Genomic DNA, 13,245 nt, shown 5'->3' on the forward strand with positions numbered 1-13,245 from the left:
ATAGTTAAAATGTTAAATACAGCTCTGACCTTTACTGGCTGATTAAACAACGAGAATGGCATTAGATTAGAATAAGACTGAAGGTCAAACCAATTCACTGTACAACCATTTTAGAGTGCTTCTAAAATTGTTTTTAACATTACCTCCCCTTGTACCTCACAAAAATGCAATTTTGCCAGTACTTTGAAAAAACAAGAATTGACCTAATCACAGTAGCTTGGTAATTCTTCAACTGTTTGAAAACTTTGAGTTGTTTTGCACCTTTGGAAATGCCAATTGTTTTAAACCTCTTTAATGTGCATGTCGGGCAAGTTGAATTGGAATCTGGAATCTTACCGTACAGAAGGAAGCCATTTGATCTATTGTGTCTGTAACGGCTCCTGAAAGAGCTACCCAGTTAGTCCCACTCTCCAGTCCTATCTCTGTAGCACTGTCGTTGCATCATTTTCAAAAGAGGGTAGAAGGGTTAATCCAGGAGTAAGAATGGGCTGAGGTTCTTGAATTTGAATGGATCTCTGTATGTTTAAAAGTAGACTTTCTTAGCGAATGGGAGAAAGAAGATGGTAGCTAATGTAGGAAATGCGTAACATGGTATCTACTTTGAGAGTGATGCAAGGAGAGATTTGACAAGTTGTTTAATCTGAAAAACACTGGTGTATTACCAGGGAAATTAGAATTTTATTGTATGTTTAAACTCTCTAATTAACATTCAAACTTTAACTGGCAAAGAATATCCAGCAGACAAGTGAGGCATTTTGTGAGAGATGCATAAAGATTTAACATAAAACTAAAACTAACTCCTTTGATTCCTCTTCATTACAAACCATTGCCCAATCTTCAATTTGAATTTCCTTCCAAAGTCCTGGAAGGTGTTACTAATTTTCAAATGCATACCCATTTTTCTTTCAAACGTCATTTACAGATCTCTAGTTTCATTTTCATCCTTCTCACAGCAATGGCCTGTGTCAAATTCACAAATGAATCTTTCATGATTGTGGTAGACTGTTCCTCCATATCCTTAATGTATTTGAAACAGTACTCAAAACATAAAGTCAGCATATTCCTGAGGAACACAGGACTGCTCTCGCAGTAGAGAGAGATATAGATTGTGGTGGTTTAATCTGAGGGTGACCACCTCTCAAGCAAGAGACGAAGTTGAGAAGAAGATGCAAAAGCACCTCATGTTTTCAAATGCTTGAAAAGTTACCCAGCTACCACAATTAGGTCAGTTCTTGTATTTTCAGAAAACTTCATGGTGACCTCAACTCGTATTGTTGGTGTTGTGTATCCAGCCAACTGAGCGAACCAACCAGGCTTGAAGGGCCGAATGCCCTACTTCTGCTTCTAATTTATGTGTTCGTTGTAATAAGTCTGTTCATTTTAAAAAGTAGCCCTTGAGTAAATCTCAAGAAGAGCTCTCGATAAACAAAAATAATCTTGATCTCCCGTCTGTAGCCTTTGACTTGGTTGAACATACCATTCACCTTTCAATTATCCAACTGAGTGGGACTGACTTTGCCAGGATCTATTCCTGTCTAATCTATCAATTCCAGGCTTCTCATTCAAGTCCCACATGGCTGTGCCTGGAATCCTTCAAATGTCTCAAAAACAGCATCAGAGAATCTAATGTCAGAAACCATGTAAACCTTTACCCTTCCACTGCATCTGTTTTGTTGGACTGCATGTCTGAAATCCAGTATTGGATAAAAATTAGAGAATGTGAAATAGGGATAGGTGATGCAATTCCTTAAGACTCCTCTGCCATTGAATAAAACCTTGGTTGATCTGCTTTTGTCTCCACTCCACTTTCCTGCCAGTTTCCCAAAGGTGTGGACTTCTCTATAATTCAGAACTTTATCACAACCTTGAATATCTTCAAAGACATGGCCTTCACAACCGTCTGAGAGAACAAATGCATCCACAGTATCATCTTAACTGGATCCTTTATTCTGAAATCATACCCCCTAGATTTCCCCATGAGGTGAAACATCCTGTTAGCATGGCTTACATCCTTAAATCTTATGCCTCTCATTTTTCTAAACGCTGACAAAGCTAACTGGTCTATGGTGTTTTGCTTTCTGTCTTCCTTATTTGTTGAATAAGGTTATTACATTTGCAATTTTCTAATCAGCTGGGATCTTTCCAGGATCTGGAATGTTAGAAAATTGCAACTAAATTATTTCTCCAATTTATTTTAAGACTGTAGGCCACCAAGTACAGGGGACCTGTTAACCTTCAGTCCTACTAGTAAAATTCTTTCTTCTGTAACAATTATTTTAATTCCTCTCTCCCTTCTGTACTGCAATTTTCTATTATTGTGAAGACAAACACATATGTTAAAAGTCTGTTGTTTTCATTGTTTCCCATTCCTAATTCCCAACTGCATCCTCTGAGGAACCAGCTTTTATTTTAGAAACTCTCTTCCTTTTATATACTGTATTTGTAGAACTTCTTCTTAATATCTGTTTCTTTAGTGTTTGCTAGTTTATACTCATCTTTTTTTTAAAATCTGGAAAGGTATGTTACTTTGGAAGCTTTGCTGTGTGATAGAATTGCCAACAAGAATCCATGTTTTCTCATTTATGGTACAGATAATGAAATTTTGCAGCATATGGTCCATTTATTAGCATTTCCAGATGGGCAAAGGTTCTGAAATAAAATCCTTCTAGGGAAAATGTTAGTTGAAACAATGCTTGACTGTTTTGACTGTTTTGAGGTGCCAGCAGATATAATACCCTAGATGAAATGTGAACAAGCTTATGGTGACCATCATGCATCCCAGATGAATTGAGATTTCCTTTAATTGTCATGCATTATTATTAATTATCATTTACATTTGGAGTATTGTGCACAGTTTTGGGCCCCATATCTTAGGAAGGATGTACTGGCCCTGGAGCGTGTTCAGAGGGGATTCACAAGAATGGTCCCAGGAATGAAAACCTTACCTATGAGGAAAGTTTCAGGACTCTGGGTCTATACTTGAAGGAGATTAGAAGGATGAGGGTGGATCTTATTGATACTTAGAGAATACTCTGGCCTGGACAGAGTAGATGTTGGAAAGATGTTTCCATTGGTCGGAGAAACTAGGACCTGAGGGTACAGCCTCCCAGTAAAAGGAAGACCTTTTAGAATGGAGATGAGAAGAAGCTTCTTCAGCTGGAGAGTGGTGAATCTATGGAATTCATTGCCACAGAAGGCTGTGGAGTCTAGGTCATTGAGTATATTTAAGACTGATTGTCAAGGGGATTAAGGGTTACAGGGAGAGAATGGGGTTGAAAAACTTATCAGGTAAAAACAATGACTGCAGATGCTGGAAAGCAAATACTGGATTAGTGGTGCTGGAAGAGCACAGCAGTTCAGGCAGCATCCAACGAGCAGCGAAATCGAAGTTTTGGACAAAAGCCCTTCAGCCCTTCCTGATGAAGGGCTTTTGCCCGAAACGTCGATTTTCGCTGCTCGTTGGATGCTGCCTGAACTGCTGTGCTCTTCCAGCACCACTAATCCAGTAATTGAAAAACTTATCAGCCATGATTGAATGGTAGAGCAACTCGATGGGCTGAATGGCCCAATTTCTGCTTCTATGTCTTATGGGTCTTAGTCACTTTTTCACCTCCATTGTTTGAACCATACTGGTAGACCAATTAATGTATTTGTTTTGTCGAAAATGTCAGTGTGGAAAGGCGATCTTCACTTTTCTTAGAAAGTAGTTATTCGTGTGGCAGTGTTGTTTCATTGCTACTGTTTTAAGATCACATTTCTAGCTGGTGTCTGACTTTTATGAGTTAATTTAGAGATGTTCCTGGCCATGCAAATTGTTTGATGCTATCTTACATCCTGATTTTTGATTTTACAGAGGAAGCGAAGAGAATCTGCATCAAGCTGTTCTTCAGTAAAGAAATTGAAGAAACCGTGAACTCGTTTGAAAGGCTAGGAAGTCGACAAAATGTGGTTAAACGGATCTCTCACCACATAGCGGTTATGCTCCTGCATTTTATTCAGAAAACACCACCGGAACCCCAGGAAATCAGGCACATCAGTGAACATACTGTTGATAAATTATCTGGTGGTGGTTAGGAAGTAACAAGTACCTTCTCCATAACATCAAAACAAAACGGCTAGACCATTTCCTAGAGAAGTTCTACAATACCCTAACAGGACTTCATTAATGAGACAAATTTATTCACAAAATGGATCACAGTGCTTTTAATATTTGTATAATTATGTTCTCTTTGTAAGGTTTTGTTCTCTTTGGTACAGGGCAATGAAGCTATCACTGAGTGAAGATCACTCGCATGATCTTATTTTTATTACAAATTTTCAATTTGACGAAGAAAGATTACAAATATATGCCATGTTAAATTACTAGAAAGTGTACAAAAATTACAAAACATTTATGGTAATGGAGAAAATATCAATATAGAATAAATGACTTTTAAAAAAAATGTTTGCAATATTCACTATCATTTGAAGTCTGGTATTAGAATTCCCTGTCTGACATGTAATAGTTTCTTTAGATTGCTAGTTTAGAGTTAAGGGGGATTACAGACATCTTGTGAACTCATTGTTGTGTGACTCTTCCTCTAATATTTTTGTCAAGTTATAGTATTAGTTTTGCTTGGATCATTACCAGACACAACATTTCCATCATGTTTTTCCTTTGATTTAATGAACTTGCATGCTTGGTCATCCTAAGTTGTTAAGGCTATTAACTTCTCAATTTTGTTTCCAAAAAATATTTCAAGTTTATTAAGAGGGAAATCAGGAAGGCAAAAAGGGGACATGACATAGCTTTGGAAAATAGAGTTAAGGAGAATCCAAAGAGATTTTATAAATACATTAAGGACAAAAGGGTAACTCGGGAGAGAATAAGGCCCCTCAAAGATCAGCAAGGCAGCCTTTGTGTGGAGCCACAAGAGATAGGGGAGATACTAAATGAATATTTCGTATTCATGTTTACTTTGGAAAGGGAAATGGAAGACATAAAATGTAGAGAAATAGATGGTGACATCTTGAAAAATGTCAATATTACAGAGGAGCAAGTCTGAATGTCTTGAAAAGCATAAAAATGGATAAATCACCAGGACCCGATCAGGTGTACCTTAAATCTCTGTGGGAAGCTAGGGAAATGATTGCTGGGCCTCTTGCTGAGATATTTATATCATTGATAGTCACAGGCGAGATTCCGGAAGACTGGATGTTGGCTAACGTGGTGCCACTATTTAAGAAAGATGGTAAGGACAAGCCAGGGAACTATAGACCAGTGAGCCTGAAGTTGGTGGTGGGCAAGTTGTTGGAGGGAATCCTGAGGGTCAGTATGTACATGTGTTTGGAAAGGCAAGGACTTCTTGGGAATAGTCAACATGGCTTTGTACATGGGAAATCATGTCTCACAAACTTGAGTCAGTTTTTTGAAGAAGTAACAAAGAGGATTGATGAGGCCAACTGGTGGATGTGATCTATATGGACTTCAGTAAGGTGTCGATAAGGTTCCCCGTGAGAGACTGTTTAGCAAGGTTAGATCTCATGGAATACAGGGAGAACTAGCCATTTGATACTGAACTGGCTCAAAGATAGAAGACAGCGTGGTGGTCGAAGGTTGTTTTTCAGATTGGAGGCCTGTGACCAGTGGAGTGCCACAAGGATCATTGCTGGGTCCACTACTTTTCGTCATTTATATAAATGATTGGATGTGAGCTTAAGAGGTGCTGCATTTTGGGAAAGAAAATCTTAGTGGGACTTTTACACTTAATAGTAAGGTCCTCAGGAGTGTTGCTGAACAAAAAGACCTTAGAGTGCAGGTTCATAGCTCCTAGAAAGTGGAGTCGCAGGTAGATAGGATAGTGAAGAAGGCGTTTGGTATGCTTTCTTTTATTGGTCAGAGTGTTGAGTACAGGAGTTGGGAGGTCGTGTTGTAGCTGTACAGGACATTGGTGAGGCCACTTCTGGAATATTGCTTGCAATTCTGGTCTTCCTATCGGAAGGATGTTGTGAAACTTGAAAGGGTTCAGAAAAGGTTGCAAGAATGTTGCCAGGGTTAAAGGATTTGAGCTATAGGGAGAAGTTGAATAGGCGAGAGCTGTTTTTCCCGGAGCATCGGAGGCTGATGTTTACAAAATCATGAGGGGCATAGATAGGATAAAAATTGAAGTCTTTTCCCTGGGGTGGGTGAGTCCAAAACTAGAGGGCATAGGTTTAAGGTGAGAGGGGCAAGTTGTAAAAGAGACCTGAGGGGCAACTTTTTAACACAGAGGGTGGTACACGTGTGGAATCGGCCGCCAGAGGGTGTGGTGGAGGCTGGTACAATTGCAACATTTAAAAGGCATCTGGATGGGTATATGAATAGGAAGGGTTTGGAGGGATATGGGCTGGGTGCTGGCAGGTGGGACTAGATTGGGTTGGCATATCTGGTTGGCATGGATGAGTTGGACTGAAGGGTCTGTTTCCGTGCTGTAAATCTCTATGACTCTTTGCTTCTGTTATGGGATTCCAGTGATGTTTCGCCATTTCTTTGATGATTCAACCCTCTGGCTCCCATGATTACTCTTTAATTGCTAACTATTCACGTCTGTGGTCCTTTATTTTCCGGTGACCCGGGTTCGATTCCAGCCTTGGGCCACTGTCTGTGTGGAGTTTGCACATTTTCTCCATGTCTCCGTGGGATTCCTCTGGGTGCTTTGGTTTCATCCCACAGTCCAAAGATGTGCAGGTTAGGTGAATTGGCCATGCTGAATTGCCCATGGTGTTCAGGGGTGTGTAGGTTAGATGCATTAGTTGGGGATAAATGTTGGGGAATGGGTCTGGGTGGGTTACTCTTCAGAGGGTCGGTGTGGACCTGTTGGGCCAAATGGCCTGTTTCCATACAAGGGATTCTATTAACTATTAATTCTTTTCTATTCACTATTAACTAGATCCAAAATTAAGTTCCCAACATAAACATTGTACCTGTGGTTCCCTCCCATCACGTGCTCCATTATCTTCTCTCGGTAAATTCTTCCCATCCTGTAATCTGTTCTACACACGCCTCTTCATTTTTGACCAGTATTATCTAAAGTGCAATGGTGGTTTCACACTATCTCTTTGCTTATTTGTACAAAATATGTGACTTAAAGCAATCGATCATGGAATTCAGAACTGAAAATATTGCTCCCTGTATTATAATTCTTGAATAAAACTGCAATTCAAGTTATTTAATCAAGGTAAATCAGTTAATGTTATAATATATATTATGTTGCAATTGGAACATCTGACTCCAAAAATCCATGAGATTTTTTTTGAGGAAGAGGTACAGTCTTATATTTCTCAGATTTTGTTTTGGAAGTATCAAATAAATTTGTAAGCATATGGACCAAGTATCAAACATTGAGAAATATTGGTTAACTATATGTCTAAAATTATGTATACAAAGAATACAACTTAGGGCAATAGCATTAGAATCTGGGCAGCATTTCCACTGCTCAGGAAAAAAAATTATGCACTAACCTTTGCTGCTGGCAATCCTTGTAGACAGTGTTGAGATCCAAATATTGCACATTTCTGGTGTAAATTTGAAGGCATAGACTGAAGGTTAGCAGGTGAACTGATGCAATCATTGCCTGCGTGTAATATTTCTATTTTTATGAAAATTGCTAGAGTTTACTTAGCCTAAAAAAGAACATTTGTGTTATAGTGTAAGCAAAAAGGTGTAAACGACAAGAGATGCAGCTAAGACATCAAATGCAGCAAAGCGGCAGATAAATGGGGAAAGGTCAGTGATAAAGAATTGTACACCACTGTGTTAAATGTGTGTTTTCCAATGTAGTCAAAATGGAAATCTGCTTTTAGCTATGTTCGTATTGGTAGAGGATGGTGATGGGTTTGGAAGCATAATAATGATGGAGCCAAATTTCCCTGAGCTGTGTGCATTGAGAGTTGTGCTAATCTTATGTTTAGCATGTTGATTTCTTGCTGGATGTTTTTGCTCCCAAGTTCATTAATATTTTGCATTACATTTATCACAGTTATATTTTCCCAATTAATTGTAACTGATTAATTGAATTATAAGTTATATAGCTATAGCTTTGACAACTAGTTCTTCATCCAGACACATGGAACAGCCATGGGGACCAAATTTGCACCCCAGTATGCCAATATCTTCATGCACAGGTTCGAACAAGACTTCTTCTCTATGCAGGACCTTCAACTAACACTATACACCAGGTACATTGATGACATTTTCTTCCTCTGGACCCAGGGCGAGGACTCATTGATAAAACTACACAGTGATATCAACAAGTTTCATCCCACCATCAAACTCACCATGGACAAGCCCGATGTGTACACTGGATCTGTTCAGATGAGGAGGAACGTGACTGGCACTTGGAAGTACTCAAGGATGCCCTCATAAGAATGGAGTACAATGCTCAACTCATTGATCACTAGTTTTGATGTGCCACAGCAAGGAACCGTAATGACCTCAGGAGACAGACGTGCTGCAAACGTCAGGGTACCCTTCGTTGTCCAGTATTTCCCAGGAGCTGAAAAACTATGACATGTTCTTTGCGGCCTGCAACACATTCTCAATGAGGATGAGCATCTCGCCAAGACCTTCCCCACGCCTCCACTGCTCGCTTTTATTCAACCACCAAACCTCAAACAGATCATTTTTTGAAGCAAACTGCTCGGCTTTTAGGACAACTCCATACAACCCTGTAACAGTAGGTACTGCAAGACATGTCAGTGTGTGGACATGCATACCACCATTACATTTGGGGACACCTCCCACCATGCATGTAGCAGGTACTCTTGCGAATCAGCCAACGTTGTCTATCTCATACGCTTCAGGCAAGAATGCCCTAAGGCATGGTACATTGGTGAAACTAAACAGAGGCTATGGCACCAGATGTTGTGCGGTGCCAATTCAATCAACAGACAGGAATGTTCCCTCCCAGGTGGAGAACACTTCAGTGGTCCAGGGCATTTGACCTCTGACCTTCAGGTGACCATCCTCCAAGGTGGACTTCGGGTAAGGTAGCAGCGAAATGTGGCCGAGCAGAGGCTGATAGCTAATTTTGGTACTCATAGGGAGGGCCTCAACCAGGACCTTGGATTCATGTCACACTACAGGTGACCACCATTGCACTACACGCGCGCGCGCACACACACACACACACTCCTACAGACAGACACATGCACTCCTACACAGACAGACACACAGACACACACTCCTACAGACACACACACACACACTCCTACACAGACACACACACACTCCTACACAGACACACACACACTCACTCCTGCAGACACACACACACTCCCACACTCGTACATGCATCCTCTCACAGGCTTAGACCCCTTTACACTCATATACACTCTCTCACAAACACTCACAACCCCCCACCCCAGATACACACACACATACACACACTCTCTGTCTCACACGCACGCACATATATACATTTGTGGTGTGAATTTGTACTTGCAGAGTTATATTGTACTTTGCTCAAAAACTGCATGAATCTATGTAAGACTGAACTCGTTTTTAGATTAGAATCAGTCTAAACATTATGGCACAGACAGCAGCACACAGGGGGCGAACACTTTCAGCATATTATCTGGGCTGACACCAATTGTTAAAGTTACCCTGAGAGTGTAACTTTAAAAAAAGGTTTTGTGATTTACATATGAAAGAAGTGAAACTAATATGGTCATTCTAACAGATGAGAGACATAACAAACAATCAACGTATTTTTCAGTGTATAATTTCAGTTACATCACACTGTAAACTTTTGCTATAAATTCTGTGTCTTACAATTGTGTCCTCCACAACCATCTGATGAAGGAGCGGTGCTCCGAAAGCTAGTGCTTCCAATTAAACCTGTTGGACTATAACCTGGTGTTGTTATTTTTAACTTATAGCTGTAACAGTTGTGGTGGTAGTGGGAAAGTTTGAATCCTGCCACTAGAAGGTGCTATAGTACAACAGCATGATATGTTGCATTTTAGAAAAATGTTTGCAATGTGACTTTATAGAATAATTATGATTTAATTTTGTAATTATGCCTAACAGTTTGAACATTTTCAATGTTGATTTTGACAATGATTTTATTGTCAAGAATATTTAACCTGCCAGTGGTTTGCTGGTTTATCTGATGCTTTGTAGAGTCATAGAGATGTACAGCATGGAAACAGACCCTTCGGTCCAACCTGCCCATGCCGACCAAATATCCCAACCCAATCTAGTCCCACCTGCCAGCACCCCACCCATATCCCTCCAAACCCTTCCTATTCATATACCTATCCAAATGCCTCTTAAATGTTGCAATTGTACCAACCTCCACCACTCCCTCTGGCAGCTCATTCCATACACATACCACCCTCTGTGTGAAAAAGTTGCCCCTTAGGTCCCTTTTATATCTTTCCCCTCTCACCCTAAACCTATGCCCTCTAGTTCTGGACTCTCTGACTCCAGGAAAAACACTTTGCCTATTTACCCTATCCATGCCCTTCATAATTTTGTAAACCTCTATAATGTTTATATGCCAAATGTAAAATATAAACTAGTTGTCTAGGTGTTTGCCATTTTGAAATGTGAAAAGAAATACCCGTAATTTGGACTAATTTATTGTGGCACAGTTTATTGAATGAATTAATTGTACAAAAGTACCTTGAACCACCTTTTAACTGCCTTTTAATTGGAACATTTTAACATCAAAGTCATTATCATTTGATGTAAAGGGTTTATTGAATTAATTGAATCACTTTGGACCATGCCATCATTGTCAGGATCCTACTTTGGATCCCATGTGGCACTATCACTTTCAGAATCAATTCACCACAACAAATCATCTTGCTGTAAATTCTTTGAATGGACTCTCTATGCTCTATATGGACTTCAGAAAGGCATTCGTCAATGTTCCACCCCATAGTAGACTAGTTGGCAAGGTTAGATCACATGGAATACAGGGAGGACTAGCCATTTGGATACAGAAGTGGCTTGATGGTAGTGGGGGGAGGGGGGGTTCCTTTTTACACTGTACACCTATGACCAGTGGAGTGTCACAAGGATTTGTGCTGGGACCACTGCTTTTTGTCATTTATATAAATGATTTGGAAGTGAGCATAAGAGGTATAGTTAGTAAGTTTGTAGATGATACCAAAATTGGAGGTGTAGTGGACAGCAAAGAAGGTTACCTCAGAGTCCAAAGGGACCTTGATCATGTGGGCCAATAGGCTGAGGAGTGGCAGATGGAGTTTAATTCAGATAAATGAGAGGTGCTGAATTTTGGAAAGGCAAGTCAGGGCATTACTTATACACTTGATGGTCAGGTCCTGGGGAGTGTTGCTGAACAGAGACCTTGGAGTGCAGGTTCATAATTCCTTGAAAGTGGAGTTGCAAGTAGATAGGATAGTGAAGAAGATGTTTTGTATGCTTACCTGCTATTGATCATTGCATTTAGTATAGGAGTTAGGTTATGTTGAGGCTGTATAGGACATTCAAGGTCTTTTCCCCTGGATGGGGAAGTCCAACACTAGTGGGATTAGGTTTAAGGTGAGAGAGGCAACTTATTCATGCAGAGGATGGTGCGTGTATGGAATGAGCTGCCGGAAGAAGTGGAGGAGGCTGGTACAATTACAACATTTTACAGGCATCTGGATCGGTATGCAAATAGGAAGGATTTAGAGGGATTGAGCCAAATACTGGTAAATAGGATGAGGATGGGCAAGTTGGACTGAAGGATCTGTTTCCATGCTATCCAGCTCTATGACTGTGATTCTATTCGAATTGGATTTCCGTGCTATTCCATTTTGCATAAGTATAAGTGTTGAATAGCTTGTTGAAGCATGCATGCAAAGGTTGGATGATGGACATTATACCTTTTGGTGTAACTGCAGTATGGTGTTATTTCTTCACCAGCATCTCTTGATCTCATTGATTATATGGAATATTCACTTGTTCCACAAAATTGGCAATGTTTTACATGGGTCATTGGAAGCCTATTCCACACATTACTGATCCATAATTACACCTTGTTCTCATGCATCCAACTGTTGTCATTGACATGGACTAAAATCCTGCAGAAAACTTGCTTTTCAGTATGGCTGTGTTCAAAAATTAATATAGGCTCTGATTTCATTCTGTCAGTCATGCAAGTGAGCACACTGAATCATCTGTGCCTCATCATTTTCACTAGACCTGCTTTTCTGAACTATTTTACTCCATCATTTGGTTGCTGAACAAAGGTGCTTCACATATATTGCCGTTATGATTTAACGTGTACTATCCGAATAGCTGGAAACTGGTAATTTTTGCATTCAGGTCTTTTGGTTGTTTGAGTAATCTTGGTCTTCTGTTGCAGCTGCAGACTGCTTTAACCTATAAAATGGCTACAATCAGCTTTTGCTCCGAAATCTTTGCTCAACTTGGTTTGATTTGACTCACTCAAGTGCATGCATGTGCATTGTATTTTTGCTGACCATGTAACAATTCTAATGATTTTTGAGGATCTTTGCTGATACAGCCAGTGACTGGTTTCTGTTCTGATGTCACATTTGGTTTTGGGGCATCTTCTTCAGGGCACACTCCTTCTGTTTATTGCACCAGTTTTTCTACAAATATTACATTCCCTTGAGCAACAGATGAGTTAACAAATGTTATGACTTTTAGCTTGAATTCTGCTTGGTATTTAATTTGCTTTACTGGAAGACTCATTTCTGTTGACCATTTGCCATATCATGCTTAGTCTTTGTGTCCAGACGTATTTAAATTCCCATGCATCATCTTTACAACAGACTCTGTAATGCCAACTTGATCCCTGTAGCGACTTATGGTATAAGGAAAGGAAAACATTTTTCTGGGGTGAAAATGTGGGGCCAATGAATATCCCTGAATCTATTGGAAGTCCGATTTTGAGCATTGATCCCTTGATCTCAATTTTATTTTTTGTTGTTGCAAATAATGTCAGTATAGCATTTCACAATTGAAAGGATGTGTATGTCCAGTATATGTAAAAATAATTTCTAGCACTGGAAAAATCCGTAGTCTTCAATGCCAAGTCAACTGATCTGTAGCAATTCAAGATTTTGGATGTTTCAGCTAGCCAAGTTTGCTGTTTGTAGAATATGGATTTAGATGTCCCTACTTGTCAAGACAAACCAACCTGCAGATGTGCAACATTATCTGGGAATCCCTAAAGCAAATTCTGTCCATTTAACATTCAAATAGCTTGTCTTGTATAGCTTTGTTTCTGCTTTTGTGAAGATGAC

General features: G+C 39.8%; 1 protein-coding gene across 2 annotated transcripts in view; it reads left to right on the plus strand.

Moving 5' to 3' along the window:
- dmap1 (DNA methyltransferase 1 associated protein 1) overlaps positions 1-4,447 on the plus strand; it is a 78,840-nt gene extending 74,393 nt beyond the window's left edge. The window contains exon 11 of one of the 2 annotated variants that reach the window (XM_072574404.1): positions 3,854-4,447. In XM_072574404.1, coding sequence (XP_072430505.1) covers positions 3,854-3,913 — 60 coding nt within the window. In that variant the 3' untranslated portion in view covers positions 3,914-4,447. The remainder of the gene's footprint in view (positions 1-3,853) is intronic. The other variant, XM_072574403.1, reaches the window with a different exon arrangement.
- The last annotated feature ends 8,798 nt before the right edge of the window (positions 4,448-13,245 follow it).

Source organism: Chiloscyllium punctatum, chromosome 7, assembly GCF_047496795.1.
Source record: "Chiloscyllium punctatum isolate Juve2018m chromosome 7, sChiPun1.3, whole genome shotgun sequence".
Lineage (NCBI taxonomy): Eukaryota > Metazoa > Chordata > Chondrichthyes > Orectolobiformes > Hemiscylliidae > Chiloscyllium > Chiloscyllium punctatum.